We start from the raw sequence: 19,543 nt of genomic DNA, 5'->3' as shown, positions 1-19,543 counted from the left end.
ACCCTCTCTTTGCTATTTCTTAACACCCAGCATGCTCCTGCTTCAAAAGCCTTTGCACTTGGTGTTCTCTTTGTCTGGAATGCTTTTCCTCCAGACACCTACCCGCATGGTTGAGGAAGGGTTGAATCCTTCCTCTCCTTCCTGTTTCCTTAAATTTCAAGTTCTCAAAAGGCCCATAATGCCCCCACTACTCAAAACTGTGACTCTATCCTCCTTTTCTACTCCTCTTAAAAATTTTTTTTCCAAAGTGCCATCTTCTAACTTTATTCTTGTTAATTAGACTATTATTCATTGCCAGTCTCCCCCAGCTAGAATATGTTTCACTGGGGCAGGGGTTTTTGTTTCTTTGGTTCATTGTTGTGTCCCAGGTGCCAAACAAATTAGTATGTACCCAGTAAATATTAATATTGATGGAATGAATGAATGAACATATTTATAACCAAAGAAGATCAGCTAGTATAATACCTATCTAATGACATTGTTATAAGGATTGGAAATTATGGATATAAAGTAAGGCACAAATAGACTATCTGATTCATAGTAGGTACTCAAATATGTTCAGTTCAGTTCAGCTCAGTTGCTCAGTCGTGTCCAACTCTTTGTGACCCCATGAATCACAGCACGCCAGGCCTCCCTGTCCATCACCAACTCCTGGAGTTCACTCAGACTCACATCCATCGAGTCAGTGATGCCATCCAGCCATCTCATCCTCTGTCGTCCTCTTCTCCTCCTGCCCCCAATCCCTCCCAGCATCAGGGTCTTTTCCAATGAGTCAACTCTTTGCATGAGGTGGCCAAAGTATTGGAGTTTCAGCCTCAGCATCAGTCCTTCCAATGAACACCCAGGACTGGTCTCCTTTAGGATGGACTGGTTGGATCTCCTTGCAGTCCAAGGGACTCTCAAGAGTCTTCTCCAACACCACAGTTCAAAAGCATCAATTCTTCGGCGCTCAGCCTTCTTCACAGTCCAACTCTCACATCCATAAATGACCACTGGAAAAACCATAGCCTTGACTAGATGGACCTTTGTTGGCAAAGTAATGTCTTTGCTTTTGAATGTGCTATCTAGGTGGGTCATAACTTTCCTTCCAAGGAGTAAGCGTCTTTTAATTTCATGGCTGCAATCACCATCTGCAGTGATTTTGGAGCCCCAAAAAATAAAGTCTGACACTGTTTCCACTGTTTCCCCATCTGTTTCCCATGAAGTGATGGGATCAAATATGTTACTATTATCATTTTGCCAGTTCACTCTTTTTTTTTTTTTAACAAAGAATTCCCTGACAAACATGCAGATAAGTTTCTTCATCAATGAACCAAGAAAGACTTACGAAAAAAGGAAAAAGAAAAAGACTTATGGGGCATGCAACCACGATCTGTATCTTTGGATCTGTATGTGTCTATATACACATTTTGTTTTCCAAGTTTTCTTTCTTGAGCATTATTTTTATCAGACAAAGAAATCTATATTTTTTTTAAAAAAAAGAATTTTGGCTTGCTTTGGGATTTTGACAGATGGAACAAACAATGTCCTTGAGGAGGTTAGGTTCAATGAGAGAACCAGGGAGTGGTGATAGATGGCACTGAGAACTAGCAGTGCTGGTTGAAGAGGAAGTTGTGGAGAGATGTAAAACCACAAGGTTAATAGTGCCAGGAATAAAATTGCCCAATTCAGCTGGATGGGTGGAAGCTAGCTTGGAAGAGCAAGGAGGACTTGCTGAGGGTATTCAAGGTCATTAAACAATGGGCCTTAAATTAATTGAACTTTGAGTTCTTTTTCTCTAGTTCTAACTATGGTGAGACTGACATCAGAGGAGCACGTGAATATTCATTTCTCTCAATATGACCAGAGCAGAGGGCCTGTGGCTAGTAGGCATTTGTTTCCAGGTTGTGGAATGCCTGGATGAAACAGAATCACCAGGACCAAGTGGAAGTAAAGCAGCAAACTAGAAACCATCCAAGTTTTGGAGTCAGTTCTGAATCTTGAGTCTGTCATCAGCCATGTGACCTTGCACAAGAAACCAACCAACTTGTGTAAGATTTAGGGGCCCCATGAAGTAGATTAGGGGAAACATAACAGCTATGGCATAAATCATAGTCTTTAATGAGCAAAAACAAATAGAAAATTTATTTCTCAAAAGCAACTGCTTTGAACAAACCCAACTGATTAAACTTAAAACCCTGCTTATATCACCTTCTACTGTCCAAGAAACCTTGCTGTCAGGGCAGGTTTTCCCACAAGTCTTATAAACACAAATTTTCAAACAGCCACGTTCAAGTTTAAATGTATATCTTTCACATATATATATGTTACTTGTCTCTTTGACCCCCTTGCCCTTGTGGTTTTGGTTTCACAAGTCTTGAAAAACGTTCTTTGCTCAAAATATTCTGGGGTTTAAAGATATGTGTTTTGGGCCCTGGTTCTTCCATCCTTCCGTGCAAAGTAGGGCAAGGTCACCTCTCTATACTCTTCCTCAGGGGTCTATGGGATAAGGGAGCAATTGAAAAATTTGGGTTAACTAATATAAAATAATTTTGTATCAGAATTCCCATTAGCAAGCAATTGTTGGCAAGTGAGTAGGAGCAGGGGCTTCAGAGAAAAGCTAGATTGCCCTCTGTTTAAATTCAGGCTTCATCACTCCCTAGCTGGGTGACTTTGAGCAAATCACTTATTTCTCTGTACCTCAATTCCTTACATCTTAAGGTTATTGTGGGCTTCCCTGATAGCTCAGTCAGTAAAGAATCCGCTTGCAATGCAGGAAACCCTGGTTCCATTCCTGGGTTGGGAAGATCTGCTGGAGAACGGATAAGCTACTCACTCCAGTATTCTTGGGCTTCCTTTATGGCTCAGCTGGTAAAGAATCAGCCTGTAATGTGGAGGACCTGGGTTCGATCCCTGGGTTGAGAAGATCCCCTGGAGAAGGGAAAGGCTACTCACTCCAGTATTCTGGCCTGGAAAATTCCATGGACTGTATGGTCCATGGGGTTGCAAAGAGTTGGACACACCTGAGCAACTTTCACTTCACTTCACTTAAAGGTTACTGTGATGCTTAATTAATACTTGCAAAAGCCTTAGAACAGTGCCTGGCACACAATGAAGCTCTAAGTGTTTGCTAAAAATATTTGGCTCAACTGCTAGACCACTGACAGGTTCATGCTGCTTGATCATAATCTGCCTCATTCAACCTTTATCTCGAAGATGGGTCTATGGTTGGGTTGATGGGCAGGTGTATCGGCTTTAGTAGCAGTAGTAATCCTTTTACAAGTAACTGGACAGATCAAGATTTATAGGTAGGTTTGGGTCCTGCTCCAGGGTGGCAAGAATGAAGGCAAGATGCTTGCCATTTTCACAGGCAGCTACCACCAGGTAGTAAAAGTCCTTGAAGATAAATTTTAACTTATCAGATTGTCCACTGTCTTTCCTCTGGGCAGGGAGTTGGGATGGAGTGAGGGGTGAGATTCTTTTGGAAAGAAGTCTGACATCTGCTGGTGTGTGGAGACTTGAAGATAAGCTAAGAGTTCATGGACAGACATCCCCAAGACCCTCTAATTAATTGGCCAGCAATACAACAGAACTTGTTAATGCAAGCTGACGGCTTTACATCAGGTTTGAATTCATTCCAGCATCTTCCAGTTCTGCTTCCTGCCCACTTTTCTCTTAATTAAGATGAGGGCAACCTTATGGCCTTTCAGGTTTAAGTTTAGGGCATCTGAAATACGGCCAAGGGTAAACCTGGGATAGTCTGAAGTTCAGTTCACCAGAATAGCCTCTGCTCTGGACTGCAGCAGCTTGTACTGGGCACACTCTTTGCCGGTTCCCCCTCCCCCCTTATTAGCACTACCCTCACTTTTCCTTCTACTCACTCGCTTGGCCGTAAATACCTGGTTGCGGTTTAGGTCCATTGGGCGGTCACTGCGCCTGCGCAGGGGCTGGGGGGTTGGGGGACTGAAGTGGGCGGCCTGTCTGGCCCCAAGGCCTGAGCTATCAGTGCGCCTGCGCGGTCGGCCTGCAGCCTGGCAGTATTAAGCGGACCCGCGGCCGGCGCCGAGCTGCGAGTGCGCTTGCGCGCGGGTCGGGCGCCGGTGTTCTTGAGTGTGCTGAGGCGAGCTCTGTGTGTGCGTAACCATGCAGAGTGCCGACTCCCAGAAGACCCCCAAGCGGTCCCGGCGCGATGGCAGCCCAAGAACGCCGCCAAACTCCCCTCCCGCAGACGCAGAGACGTCCCCGAGCCACGATCTCGACCCGGATTACCGAACTTGGGGCCCGGAGCAGGTGTGGTCCTTCCTAAGGCGCTGTGGCTTCAGCGATTCGGAACTGAAACGCTGCCGAGGTATCATAGCTGGGTTGCTGAGGGGCCGGGGGGCTGGCGACCCGTGCCCGGGACAGCCGGGCCTGAGAAGAGGGCGGCCTGAGGCGGGGGCCTCTAAGAGGGGCCAGAGCGGCCGAGGGAGACCGGACGCGGGAGGCACCCGAAGGGGTGGACTGTGGCGGCGGCGCCGAGGAGGGAATGACCTGAGGCGGAGAGCGAAAACCTGAGGCGGCGAGCCCTCGGAGAAGGGGACCCGAGGGAAGGGAGGGGCAGACTTGACGCGGGAGGCATCCGAAAGGATGGACCTGTGGCGGCGGCGCCCAGGAGGGATGACCTGAGATGGAGAGGAAGGAGAAATGGGGCGTCTGGGGTTGGGGACCCGTAGGCAGGGGGCGGACTTTGGGGGTTGGGACCCTGGAGGAGAAAGAGGGGGCAGCTGGTCTAACTCTGGTGGGCTTCTTCAGGAACTTAACAACCCGGCGCCGGAGAGGCGAGACTCGGGTCCCTTTTTTTTTAGAAGAACCTAAGTGGGAGGGTTGCTGTCACTCATGTTCACCAGGTTCGGGACACCCCTCTGCTGATGCAGCTGCATGAACACTAGCCACGTTAGATTATGTGGGGATGCTCGAAGGGGCTGCCCAGGTGGCGCTAATGGTAAAGAACCCGCCAGCCAATGCAGGAGACTTATTAAAATGAGACGCGGGTTCCATCTCTGGGGAGTCGGAAAGATTCCCCTGGAGGAGGGCATGGCAACCTACTCCAGTATTCGTGCCTGCAGAATCCCCATGGACAGAGGAGCCTGGCGGGCTGCAGTCCATGGGGTCGGAAAATATCGGGCACGACAGAAGCAACTTAGCACACACTCTCTGGGTGCTTGAAAGTTTCTGTTTCCTCCGCTCCCCTCCAACCGGGAGTTTTTCTAACGGGGAAAGAAAATTTTTGTTAATCTCTGAATCCTCATCGCCTACCGTACCATCCCGGTAGGACTCTACGTGCTTGGTGCCTGTACTTGCAGAGCTTGGTGAAGATCATGTTTTGTTATCCAAAAGCAGTTTCCCTCGCTAACTCTAAACTCTAGAGTGGCTCAGTTGACCTCTGAACTCCCAGGAGCTTGCAACTTGGCTTGTAGGTTATGAATTTTAAGCAACTTTATTGGCTCAAGTTAAAACATCTATCCACTTGAAATCTACTGAGCTTCCTGTAAGCGATGTGAAGCTTAACCTCTGCTTTACCCTCTGAAGTGTTCAATAGGAAAGTGGGTGTGATTTGCAAATTCAGAAAACTTCTGCAGTTTGGGGGTGGAGCCCTGTTTGCTTAGGCTGGGGACTAGGGTGGCAGGATCTTTAGTGGTTCAAGTCTTATGGATAGCTTGATGGATGTTGCACCTGATCACAGCCAGACAATGTCCTGTTAGACTGAGGTCACTTCTCCAAAGGTTCTGGTTATCTCTGCTTGTCCCTTCTTTATCCTATAAAAAAAAATTTTTTTTTTTGAGTCACTTGCAGATTTCTGAGATCAAAACATTCTCCCAATTGCAAATAATTTTTCTCATTAAAGTCTGTCCCTAAGTTCAGATTTTTTTAAAAATTGAAGTATGGTTAATTTACAACGTTGTGTTAGTTTCTGATGTACATCAGAATGATTCAGTTATACAAATGTGTGTGTGTATGCTATGATCATTTGTGTCTCTTTGTGACCCTATAAACTGTAGCCCTCCAGGCTTCTCTGTCTAAGGATGCACGAACACTGGAATGGGTTGCCATTTCCTACTCCAGGGGATCTTCTCCACCCAGGGATCAAACCTGCATCTCTTGTGTCTCCTGCATTGGCAGGTGGAATCTTTACCACTAGCGCCACCTGAGAAGTATGTGTGTATATATATATACACTTGAGATGTATATATATATACACCTGAGAAGTATGTGTGTATATATATATATATATATATACATTTATTTATATATGCATGTATGTGTGCATGGCTTCAGTCGGGTCCGACTTTTTGCAACCCTATGGACAGTAGCCTGCCAAGCTCCTCTGTCCATGGGATTCTCCAGGCAAGAATACTGGAGTGGGTTGCCATGCCCTCCTCCAGGGAATCTTCCAGCACAGTGATTGAACCTGCATCTCTTATGTCTCCTGTATTGGTAGGCGGGTACTTTACCACTAGTGCTACCTGGGAAGCCATATATATACATATAGAATGTAGTTCCCTGTGCTATACAGTAGGAACTTGTTTTATACACAGTAACTTGTGTACAGATTAATTTTTATTTGACAAACTAGGCACAAGGTGCTGGGTCCCTTTCCTCATTTTGGAATACAATTTACAGGAATTTAGAAGCTGTGATCCATGTTTTTTAACATGGTATGTTTGAGATTCAAAGGTCACACAACTAGAAAAAAACAAGAGTTGGATTTTAAGATTAGGTCTTTGAACTCCAGAATTCATCCCAGCTATATCTTAACAAGTATTCTCATCAAAATACACTGAATTTCCCTCAGCAATATAGGAACAAATAAACCAATAAGAAAAGAAAAGAGAACATATCCAAAGTTATAAAGTCAGCTAAGAGCAAGGAAAAAAACACCCCAGTAGGAAAATGAGCAAAACACAAGAACAAACAGTTGACAACCAGCTTGTAAACACAGAAAAAGATATTTAAAGATTGATAATAGAAATGGGTAATCTAATAAAGTTGATGAAAGTATCAATTTGTTTAACCCTGGACAGTTTGGAAATACCTTTTTGCTTACAGGGAATTTCACTTGTAAGAATTTATAGAAATATTTGTACAGTGTCCAGAGAAATATATTCAAGAATTATTCTTCTAATCACTAGTTATAAATAGCAAAAAAATAGAAATTTTATACCGGACCAGGCCCTGCTCACCTGACACCTGAACGTTCATGCTTTGATCTAACTCACCCTAGCCTTGTAAGGGCAAGGTTGGCTGTAAACTTGGGGGCCCAGAGTCACCTTTGCCCTCCCACCAGCAAACCCACATGGGAGGTGCTGAGTCCTGAGTGTTCAGCGTCCACACTATGTGACCCTGAGCTGGCTCCATGGAATTTTCCAGGCAAGAATACAAAAGTGGGTCTCCATTTCCTACTCCAAGGGATTTTCCTGACCCAGGGACTGAACCTCCATCTCTTGGCAGGAGGATTCTTTACCACTTCGTCACCTGGGAAGTACCTTGTTGCCAGTACTTGTTGCCAGCTGAAATCTTGGCTTTCTCTGCCTACTGAAGCTGAATGAAAAATATGGAAACAGAGTTTAGAGGAAATAGAAAAGTGGCTTTTATTCTCAGCTGGCGGAGAGGGGAACACAGTAGGCTCGCGCCTGAAGAACTGTGCCCCCACCCCCACCCCCGCTCCACAAGGAGTCTGGGGGCTTATGTAAAGCAAGGGCTTGCAGTCAGGAGTCAGTGATGAGGAATAAAGGTGATAGGATCTTGATTTCTTCCTCTTGTATTGTTTCAAAGACAATCATAAGCTGGCATTAGTAACCCAGTGATTGAGTCTGGCAGTTCAGTGGCTCTGTGGCCTTCTTTCTGATATGTAACTACAAGGTGAAGGGTGTTGTAAGGGTAAACACCAGATAGGGGGATGTATTTAGCATAGAGTCAAAAGAAAATAGGTGAGAAGTGTAGCTCCTGCAGAGTTAGGGGGCAGAAAAGCAAACTCAGACATTCAGAATTAGGAGCAAAGTGAAAAAAACTAGGAATGTTGAGACCTGCTCACTATTCCTTTATATATAATAAAGTTGATGAAAGTATCAATTTGTTTAACCCTGGACAATTTGGAAATACCTTTTTGCTTACAGGGAATTTCACTTGTAAGAATTTATAGAAATATTTGTACAGTGTCCAGAGAAATATATTCAAGAATTATTCTTCTAACCACTAGTTATAAATAGCAAAAAACCAGAAATTTTTATATTTATTATATATATTATATATAATATATATTATATATATTATATATAATATATATTTATTATATATATTAAAAATATTTTTATATATATTATTTGTTCTCAGGAAAGGGAAAGAGAAAAACTCATTGTCCTTTTCACTGCAACATACTGGATGCTCTAAAAATCTTGATCTGAGTAAATTCTGATGGATCCAAACTGAAAGAAATAAAGCAAATGCTGTAAATATTGAAATCATTATTTTTTTCTCTGTTTTCTTCCATAGAGAAGAAAATGTCAGGTTCATTACTGCCCTTTCCTGAAGATCTTGGAATAAGGTGAGAATGACAAAATTCGCATTGTAGCCAAGCACACTTAAGACCTTTTGATTCACATTTGAAAGACAAAGCCCAAGATTATTAATATTAACTGTCCTCATTTTAAATTTGTAGGGTTTTAAAACAGAATACCATGCCTGCTGTTTAACAGTTGTTTTCGTTTTTGCTGTGCAAATCCTGTGTTTAGTATTACTAATGATTCCTATTTAAAAATTTTTGCTGACAAACCTTCATGAAGTTTGTAGTGACCAACTTTTTACTCTCAAGTTCAGAATAATTGAATTATTCACATCAGAAAATGTAGAACTGATAGGAAAAAACATCAGCAAGCAAAATGCAGTCCTATCTTGAACATATTTCTAGGTTTTTCTAAAGGTGTCTTAAGACTGAAATGCTTCCTTGGTGTTAAAGACGCTGTCCAAAGAAGTTTGGCATTTTTCATTTGAATGATATGGGACAATTTATTTAACCCTTCAGTTTCTGCACCTGTGAAATGGATACCTGTGAGACAATGTGTGTAAAGTAATTAGCACATGATAAGCCCTTCATAAATTATATGTATAGGTTGAGGTCTGTATGTATGACTGGAGATTCTAGGATCTAGATCTAGGTCTACTTTAAAGATCTAGGTTGAGGATCCAATATCTAAATATTCCTTAAATAGAGACTTTATTTCTATTGGAATTGGCAACAGTAGTAAAATACTGTCTTTTTTCTGGAATTCCACTTAGTTGTTTGTGGGAACAGTAAGCAAAGAATCAAAACAAAGGATTATACTTGAGTTGCTTTATGCATTGCTGCTTAGTAGTTGGTAAGGGAAGTAAATTGAGGGAAGAGATCACTTTAGGACTTTTAACAGACTTCATTCCTCCAAATTCCCTCTTACTACCCATTTCTTATGTATAGTAGTTGCTTACTATTTGAACTGAATGGATTTTTCTAGTAGAGTTTTGCTTTAAAAAGGAAACATGTAGTTTGTGGATCCAAATACTATTGATTTATTCAACAAATATTTGAGGAGGACCATTATGTGTTAGGCATTCTTCCAAGAACTTGGGACACATGAGTTAACAAAATAGTACAAATTCCAAAAGGGACACTATATATCACATCTTTTTGTGTCCATCTCTTAACTCTGAGGTGGGTTCTGCAGGTGTTTTTCTATACAGCAGACGCTAGCTATGTGTTAAAATTAATTAAAATGGAAATTTTAATTTCTCAGTTACACTGAGTCACAGTTCATTTCAGTTCATTCACTCAGCTGTGTTCGACTCTTTGTGACCCCATGGCCTGCAGCACGCCAGGCCTCCCTGTCCATCACCAACTCCCGGAGTTGACGCAAAACTCATGTCCGTTGAGTCGGTGATGCTATCCAATCATTTCATCCTCTGTCGTCCCCTTCTTCTCCTGCCCTCAATCTTTCCCAGCATCAGGGTCTTTTCAAATGAGTCGGCTGTTCGCATCAGGTGGCCAAAGTATTGGAGTTTCAGCTTCAACATCAGTCCTTCCAGTGAACATTCAGGACTGGTTTCCTTTAGGATGGACTGGTTGGATCTCCTTGTAGTCCAAGGGATTCTCAAGAGTCTTCTCCAACACCACAGTTCAAAAGCATTGTTACAGCCACGCGTTCTGGGAAACAAACTGACTCAGAAGGACAATGCAGATAATGAAGTGCAGATTGCATTGGTGGGCCCACGGCAGAGTCTCCTCTGAGCCAAGGACCCCTAACAGTTTTTGTGAAAACCTTATATACCCTAAGTGTACATGCCCAAACCCACCTCCCCAAATTCCCTGAAACTAGTCTGAACAAAGGAAGAGAAAGATACAATCAAAGGTAACCCGTGATTCATATGCCCTAAGCCTAGGTAGTTAACAGTGGACAATTATCAGTAGGCCTGTGGTCATACCCCAATAAGCATAATAGAATTTATGATTCTATTTGGTTACACAGATAATTAGGGTATTCTTTTAGGCAATGGAGAGTCTAGGTATGAGCCCTGGGGTTCTTCCATCTGGGGGGGTCTGGTTTTCCAGTTGGTGTGTCGTTTCCATATATACTGGGCATATAGCTCAAAGTCCACAGTCTGGCCCAAGATAGAGTCCTGCTTTCAAGATGGAGCCTGTTCTGTCTGTTTCCTCCTTCAGCATCAATTCTTCAGCACTCAGCTTTCTTTATAGTCCAGCTCTCACATCCATACATGACTACTGGAAACACCATAGCCTTGACTAGACGGACCTTTGTTGACAAAGTAATGTCTCTGCTTTTTAATATGCTATCTAGGTTGGTCATAATTTTCCTTCCAAGGAGTAAGTGTCTTTTAATTTCATGGGTGCAGTCACCATCTGCAGTGATTTTGGAGCCCAAAAAAATAAAGTCTGCCCCTGTTTCCACTGTTTCTCCATCTATTTGCCATGAAGTGATGGGACCGGATGCCATGATCTTAGTTTTCTGAATGTTGAGCTTTAAGCCAACTTTTTCGCTCTCCTCTTTCACTTTCATCAAGAGGCTCTTTAGTTCTTCACTTTCTGCCATAAGGGTGGTGTCATCTGAATATCTGAGGTTACTGATATTTCTCCCAGCAATCTTGATTCCAGCTTGTGCTTCTTCCAGCCCAGCGTTTCTCATGATGTACTCTGCATATAAGTTAAATAAGCAGGGTGACAATATACAACCTTGACGTACTCCTTTTCCTATTTGGAACCAGTCTGTTCCATGTCCAGTTCTAACTGTTGCTTCCTGACCTGCATATAGGTTTCTCAAGAGGCAGGTCAGGTGGTCTGGTATTCCCATCTCTTTCAGAATTTTCCACAGTTTATTGTGATCCACACAGTCAAAGGCTTTGGTGTAGTCAATAAAGCAGAAATACATGTTTTTCTGGAACTCTCTTGCTTTTCCGATGATCCAGCGGATGTTGGCAACTTGATCTCTGGTTCCTCTGCCACTTCGAAAACCAGTTTGAAAAACTGAAAGTTCACAGTTCATGTATTGTTGACGCCTGGCTTGAAGAATTTTGAGCATTACTTTGGTAGCATGTGAGATGAGTGCAATTGTGCGGTAGTTTGAGCATTCTTTGGCATTGCCTTTCTTAGGGTTTGGAATGAAAACTGACCTTTTCCAGTCCTGTGGCCACTACTGAGTTTTCCAGATTTGCTGGCATATTGAGTGCAGCACTTTCACAGCATCATCTTTTAGGATTTGAAATAGCTCAACTGGAATTCCATCACCTCCACTAGTCATACTTCAGGTGCTCAGTAACCACTTATGACTGGTCGTTACCATGTTGGACAGGGCAGATATAGAATATTTCCATTTTGACAAAGTTCTCCTGCTCAGAGCTACCTTTGAGGATCCCACTGGGATCAGCTGAAGTTGTTCACAGTAGTACCAGTGCAACTGATTAAGTATTTTCCCCTTGTTTCTTGTTTTACCTTTCCTAACCCTCCACTCCATTTCCCAGGATTCACATCCCAAAATAAATTACCTGTATGCAGGCTCTTGTCGTAGGCTGTCCTTTCTATGTGGAAATCAGTTTAGACAAGTACTCCTGTATTTCCTCATGATTAACTGATGATTGTAAAAGGTTTTTCTAAAAAAATATTAATAACAAACATTGTCACATTAAATGTATACATCGGTTGTAAGAAACATTACATTTCAGAAATGATGAAATACAGAAGTAAAATCTTCTTGTAGTCTATCCTGGCCCAAATCTTTGTTTAAAGTATTTATTCGGGGACTTCCATGGTGGTCCAGTGGTTAAGAATCTGCCTGCCACTGCAGGGGACACAGACTGGATCCCTGGTCTGGGAAGATGCCATGTGCCTTGGAGCAACTAAACCCATGTGCCATAACTATTGAGCCTGTGCTCTAGAGCTCGGGAGCTGCAACAAGAGAAGCTATTGCAGTGAGAAGCCTTCGCACCACAACTATGAGTAGCCCCCACTCACCACAACTAGAGAAAACATGCTCAGCAAACAGAGCAGCCAAAAAACAAAAGTATTTACTTTTTTATAACTTTTGCCAAAACAAAGACATTTCCAGGTTTTGGGTGGCTTTTTAATATACTTTAATCAGTAATTTTTTAAATTAAATTTTTATTGAGGTATAATTGACGTGTAATATTATATTCATTTCAAATGTATAATGTAACGATTCAGTATTTGTATATATTGAAAAGTAAAAAAAAAGAAAAGTGATCACCATAGTAAGTCTAGTTACCCTCTGTCACCATACAAAGTTACAAAGAAATTTTTTTTTCCTATGATGAGAAATTTTAAAATTTACTTTCTTTGGAATTCCCTGGCAATCCAGTGATTAGGACCCCGCACTCTCACTGTCAAGGGCACAGGTTCAGTCCCTGGTTGAAGAACTTAAGATTCTGAAAGCTGCGCAAGGAAAAAAACCAACACCAAAAAAACAACAACACAAGTTTACTCTCATTAGTCAACAAAAAATTAGAATTTTTGGAGGAGAAATAGAGAATTTTATTTGAGCCAACCTGAAGATTATAACCCAGGAGACAGCCTTTTAGAAAACTCTGAGGAATGTTCTGTCTCTTAGAAGTCAAAGACAGTCATGTACATTTTTGAGATAACAGATGGTACATCAAAGTGACGCACTGAAATTTTACATAAAGTTCACCAGAGATTCATACTCCAAATCTGCACATAGGAGTAATGTGTCACCATGACCTTTACAGGGTTAGGAAAGGAAAAATTTGTCTTCTAATGAGTTACATTGTTTACATCAGAAGGAAAAACAGCATTTTTTTTTTTACAGTCAGGCCAGCATTCTCACCTTTGAAGAGGTCTGGTTAATATGTAATCCAGATACACACTGCACATTAGAGAGGGCCCAGCACAAGCAGGGAACAGGTTATACTTAAATTTTCTTGCCTTGCCTTAGAATAGAAAATGTATTTTATGATTTGGCAACTTTGAAACATGTACTGCAATATTAATTGACTATAGTCATCATAATGTGCATTACACATCCATGACTTATTTTATAGCTGCAAGTTTGTACTTCTTGAACCCCCTTCACGCATTTTGGTCACCTCCTCATGATTTCTATATGAATACAGTAGCTTCTTTTTTGTGGAGAAGGCAATGGCACCCCACTCCAGTACTCTTGCCTGGAAAATCCCATGGGCAGAGGAGCCTGGTAGGCTGCAGTTCATGGGGTTGCTAAGAGTCAGACAGGACTGAGCGACTTCACTTTCACTTTTCACTTTCATGCATTGGAAAAGGAAATGGCAACCCACTCCAGTGTTCTTGCCTGGAGAATCCCAGGGATGGGGGAGCCTGGTGGGCTGCCATCTATGGGGTTGCACAGTTGGACATGACTGAAGTGACTTAGCAGCTTAGCAGCAGCTTCTTTTTGAGTTCTAATCAAGTAATGAATACTGAATATCAGTTGAGGGAAAGACTAGGCAGTGAGGTTGGTTTAGGTTTGGTATTGTTTTATGCTGTGATTCTTGGTTATGCTGTGCTGTGCAACAATGCTTAACCTTTGTCAGTTATAGCTCTGCCTTTAAGTACTTCTTGGCCTGGCCTTTCTCTGTGCTTATTATGTCAAACAGCTGAGGAGAGGGGAATAGTAAACACAAAGCATGCTGCTTTAATGGTTTATCAGCTGTAATGATGCTTCTATACATTCTAGGAAAATTATTCTTAAATTCTGTAGTTACCCTGAGTTTCAGGGTACAACATAGAGGTCAATTATAGTTCTTCTGGTTCCAAGTCTATTTAAGTACTTTTAGCAAACAATTTGGAGAAGGCAATGGCACCCCACTCCAGTACTCCTGCCTGGAAAATCCCATGGACGGAGGAGCCTGGGAGGCTGCAGTCCATGGGGTCGCTGAGGGTTGGACACGACTGAGCAACTTCACTTTGACTTTTCACTTTCATGCATTGGAAAAGGAAATGGCAACCCACTCCAATGTTCTTGCCTAGAGAATCCCAGGGACGGGGGAGCCTGGTGGGCTGCCGTCTATGGGGTCACACAGAGTCGGACACGACTGAAGCGACTTAGCAGCAGCAGCAGCAGCAGCAGGATGTAAGCTGGAGAAGGCAATGGCAACCCACTCCAGTACTCTTGCCTGGAAAATCCCATGGACGGAGGAGCCTGGGAGGCTGCAGTCCATGGGGTCGCTGAGGGTCGGACACGACTGAGCAACTTCACTTTGACTTTTCACTTTCATGCATTGGAAAAGGAAATGGCAACCCACTCCAATGTTCTTGCCTAGAGAATCCCAGGGACGGGGGAGCCTGGTGGGCTGCCCTTTATGGGGTCACACAGAGTCGGACACGACTGAAGTGACTTAGCAGCAGCAGCAACAAACGATTTACATTTCAGTCTGATTAGCTAGCAGATTGATGAAACCTAACCCCTTGCCTTCTGCTTCAGCCAGGTATCAGGCTGACATGCCTAGAACATTTAGTAAGTGTAAATGGAGACTAATTAATAAGTGTAAATGAAGCAGGAAAATTAACTACAGGATTTTGAGCTGTTAAATTCCTATTCTTTCTCAGGATTTTAGTATTATGAGTAATTACTGATAGAGGAAGATAGGGAGGTATAAATGAAGCTAAAACCATAAATATTTGATTCATGCTGAAGTCATACCTGTACTCATAAGTCAAACTTGGACCTTTGAAACTCGTCACTATAGCGAATTTTAAAAGTCCATTCATGATCTTGTGACTGATCACCACCCCTGCCAAGAAGTTTTGTATTATTCTGCATTTCCTTTCATTGTATCCTAGATACTTCTTAATTGACATAAGCAACAATTATATCTCTTTGAAAGTTACTTTCATATGACAGAGACTCAGATTGTCGAAAAAATGTAGTTTTCCTAGATGTGCCCATTTAGGTAGATGACTTTGTTTACATACTCACCACATGGTTACACTAATAAACTTCTAGATTCTTGTACTTGAAACACTGCTGATGGGACAGATATTCACTTGGACATCAGTAGTAATTTCTATAACACCTGTAATCATAATTAAAAATCTGTAGTTCTTGAGGGCAGGAACTGAGTCTGTTGTAACCTCAGTGGTGAACACACTGTTTAATCCCTGTGAACACACTGTTTAATCCCTCTGCAGCCCTGTGAGGGAGATATTAATAGTATTATCTCTGTGCTATAGATGAGAATATCAATATACCAAAAAAGGTTAAGTGACTTTTTCAGGGTCATGTAGATTCCATGCGAAGATGTGAGCCAGTTCCACCTGATTCCAAAATCCTTTTTCATTATCACTGTGCTCTACTTCAAAGAGACCTGGCTATCCTGAGATTTCACTTACGTAAATCAAGCAAATTTTAGGATCATTAGGCAACGGTTAGGTTAAAGTAAGTTTGAAGTGTATATTGAGCATTCAGTGATGCAGATATGGGAAGTGTTGAAATCTGAATTTACCAAGAAAGGAGGATTAAGGGCAAAAGTCTCATGTCTCAAAAGAAAAGGAAGGAGAGGGTTTCTAGGGAGGAGTATGTTTGAATTATTAATTGTTCTTTTAATCTGACTTCTATTCTAACAATCTAAAGTTGATTATATATTCCAGGATTATTATTAAGCAAATAATGACAGATTTGCTTATCCTGTTATAATTTTAGTTCCTATGGGAAGAAAATGAAGCTGCTTAATTGTATCCAAGATACAATGAAGGTAAGAGAAATCTGAATTTATTATTATTTTTTAACATAAAATGATATAATTCAGTTATGTAGACGTCATTTTTAAAAGAATGGAAAGAAAGCTCTTTTCAGTAATTGGATTGAGAGTAATGGGTTATTACTTTCCTAAACTTTCTGCATTTTCTAAAATAACCATAGAGTATATAAGTCAAGAAAAGCTAAAATATTTTAAGCACATAGAAAGTGTACATAGGCTACTGCCGAGCTTGTCAGATCTTAACATTTTGCTTAATTTGCTTCAGATCTTTTATTTCTAGAACAAAATATTAGAAACAATAGAAGGCCTCCTTTGTATCCCTCTTGAATTCTGTTTCCATCCTTTTTTCTCCAAGAGTAAGCACCATCCTGAACTTGGTGTTTAATCATTTTCTTCAATGTTTTTTGGATTTTTTTACTACATGTGTATAGCCATAAACAGTGTATAGTACTGTTTTACATGTTTTTAAACACCGCTGCTGCTAAGTCACTTCAGTCATGTCTGACTCTGTGCGACCCCATAGACAGCAGCCCACCAGGCTCCCCATCCCTGGGATTCTCCAGGCAAGAACACTGGAGTGGGTTGCCATTTCCTTCTCCAATGCATGAAAGTGAAAGGTGAAAGTGAAGTAACTCAGTCATGTCCGACTCTTAGCGACATTATATACATGGAATTTCATTCACAGTAAGTAGCCTTCTAATGTTGTATTTTTGAGAAATATTCATACCAACACATATAGCCCTACCCTTAGTCGTAGAATAACAGTTTTTTCTTTTTTGCTATCTGGGTCTTCGTTGCTGTACATGGGCTTTCTCTAGTTACAGCTGTTCTTCGCTGTGGTACACAGGCTTCTCATTGTCGTGGCTCCTGCTGTTGCAGAGCATGGGCTCTGGAGCACTCGGGCTTCAGTAGTTGTGGCACGTGGGCTCAGTAGTTTCAGCTCCCAGACTCCAGAGCACAGGCTCAGTAGTTGTGGTGCACAGGCTTAGCTACAGTATGTGGGATCTTCCCAGACCAGGGATAGAACCAATGTCTCCTGCATTGGCAGGCAGATTCTTTACCACTGAGCCACCAGGGAAACCCTAGAATAACTTTTACATTAAAATTACTTAATCAGTTTTGGTAAACATTTTTATCAAATGATGGGTCAAAGAGTAGGTATAGGCCTAAAAATTAGTTGTTTATTTTTCATCCCCCAGCCCCTTCCAGACATTTTAAAAGCCCTGTTTTTTAGACTTAGTGTCCCAAGAATCATTTTAAGAAGCTATCAACTGCCTAGCTCCCATCTCAGAAATTCTGATTATGGGAACTTACTTTAGATACCTAGGAATGTGCATTTTTCACAAGCTCTTCAGTATAGTTCTAATACCATAATTAAAGAAATGTTTTGTTTTTTTTTTAAAAAAAGGAAACATATTTCTTGATTGGTTAGTGATAAGAAATGTACAACATTGCTTACCCTTTGACATCTATAGGGTAAGGAAACTTAGTTTCAGATCTGGAAGAGGGGACAGGGTTGTCGTTCTCCTTTTACCAAGTCACCATTTGTATTTTTCATCAGATACACTGAGTTATCTTAGCTCCTATGACCATTTTACTTCTACAAATTAGTCTGCTTATTTTCCATTGAAAATCACATTTGAAAATTTGCTTCAATTCTGCAATAACTTTCTTTTAGAGATGAAGTAGTGATTCTTAGAGTAAATTTATTTAATCCCAGCCCTTTTTGAAAAAGTTACCTATTATTAAAATACTTCATTTTCATAAAGGAGTAAATAGAAGGATCACTTCCAAAGATGATATCTAAATATTTCGTCCTGCAGTTGGAAGACAGTTACTGTCCTCCATTCTCTTGTGTCCCTCCTCAATAGCTGCAGCTTGGGTGGTCTCTTCAGGCAGGGCAGAGATAAGATGAGTTTTCTTCATTAGTTGAGATCATCTCAGATAATCTGAGGTCACTTTTTCACAATTTGCTGCAAAAAATCTTTTCAAAGTAATTTTCAAGTCAGTCAGTAGTTTCATTTATTCCCTTTTATTTATTTTTCTATTTTTCATGGAAAGCAAAATTGTTTAACCATCAGCAGTACAGTTGAACAAAAAATTGATTTCTACCCTAATTTGACATCTACCTTTATTTCTTTTTAAATAAAAACAGCTTTAGTGAGATATAACTCACATACCTTACAATTCACTGTTTATTTTTTCATTTTCATTTTTTATTGAGATGTAGTTGATTTACAATGTTGTGCTAATCTCTGCTATACAGGAAAGTGACTCAGTTATACACATATATGCATTCTTTTATTCGTTTGTTTTAAATATATAAGTCATTGTTTCTTAGAAATTTCGCAAGGTTGTTCAGTCATCATCACAATCTATTCAAATTATGAGTTCTTTATATATTCAGGATATAAGGCCCTGATATTTGATACACTGTGCAACTATTTTCTCTCATCTTCTGGATTATCTTTTTATTTTTATTTATTTAGGGCACGTTGAGGAGCTTGTAGGATCATAGTTCTCCAACCAGGGGTTGAACCTGGGCCCTCAGCAATGGAAGTTTGGACTCCTAACCACTGGATTACCAAGGGATTCCCTATCTTTTTACTTTCTTAATAGTGTTCTTTGGAGCATGAAAGTTTTAAATTTGGATGTAGTTCACTGTATCTATTTTTGCTTTTGTCTCTTACGTTTTTGCTATCATATCTAAGAAACCATTGCCTAGCCCAGGATTATAACCTCTATTCTTGAGTTGGTTTTCCATGCTAAATTTAGTTCAGTTGGCCTCTGAAGCCAGAAATTATATTATAGTGAAAATGAAGTACAGTATTTGACATAGCAGGCACTAACTCCAGGACCCAGCATTACTCACTGGTGGGTGGGCACCAGTCCCAGGATCTCCTGGACCCCGATCCTCCCACACACCAGAGAGCAGACACAGGCCCCAAGACCACTGCAGCCCCACAGCCTACCCTGTCAGGACCCAGCCAACACATTAGCAGCCCAGCAGCAGTCCTGGGGCCCTACCTCCTGGCCCTGCCTTACAGCAGTCTAGCTCCAGCTTTGGGACACCTTGGGTGCCTCAGCCAGCAGTCCTGGGATTCAGGCCCACCCATCAGCAGGCTGACATCAGCTGCAGGACACCAAGGACCCTGCATCCAGAGACCTTGGGACCAGCTCCACCCACCAATGAGCTAGCACTAGCCTGGAACGCCCCCTGTGCCCGGCCCTGCCCACCAGCAGGCTGACAACAGCCCTGGGACCCCCCAGGCCCTGGACTCACTCATTAGCAAGCCAA

General features: G+C 41.6%; 1 protein-coding gene across 3 annotated transcripts in view; it reads left to right on the top strand.

Moving 5' to 3' along the window:
- The first annotated feature begins 4,010 nt into the window (after positions 1 to 4,010).
- SAMHD1 (SAM and HD domain containing deoxynucleoside triphosphate triphosphohydrolase 1) overlaps positions 4,011 to 19,543 on the top strand; it is a 66,482-nt gene continuing 50,949 nt past the window's right edge. For 2 of the 3 annotated variants that reach the window (XM_055544980.1, XM_055544982.1), the window contains exons 1-3: positions 4,012 to 4,327; positions 8,509 to 8,560; positions 16,188 to 16,239. In XM_055544980.1, the coding sequence (XP_055400955.1) occupies positions 4,123 to 4,327; positions 8,509 to 8,560; positions 16,188 to 16,239 (309 nt within the window). In that variant the 5' untranslated portion in view covers positions 4,012 to 4,122. Of the gene's footprint in view, positions 4,328 to 8,508; positions 8,561 to 16,187; positions 16,240 to 19,543 lie in introns of all 3 variants that reach the window. The other variant, XM_055544981.1, reaches the window with a different exon arrangement.

Source organism: Bubalus kerabau, chromosome 13 (assembly GCF_029407905.1).
Source record: "Bubalus kerabau isolate K-KA32 ecotype Philippines breed swamp buffalo chromosome 13, PCC_UOA_SB_1v2, whole genome shotgun sequence".
Lineage (NCBI taxonomy): Eukaryota > Metazoa > Chordata > Mammalia > Artiodactyla > Bovidae > Bubalus > Bubalus kerabau.
Note: the sequence above shows the minus strand (reverse complement) of the source record. Positions and strands in the feature narration are given on the sequence as shown.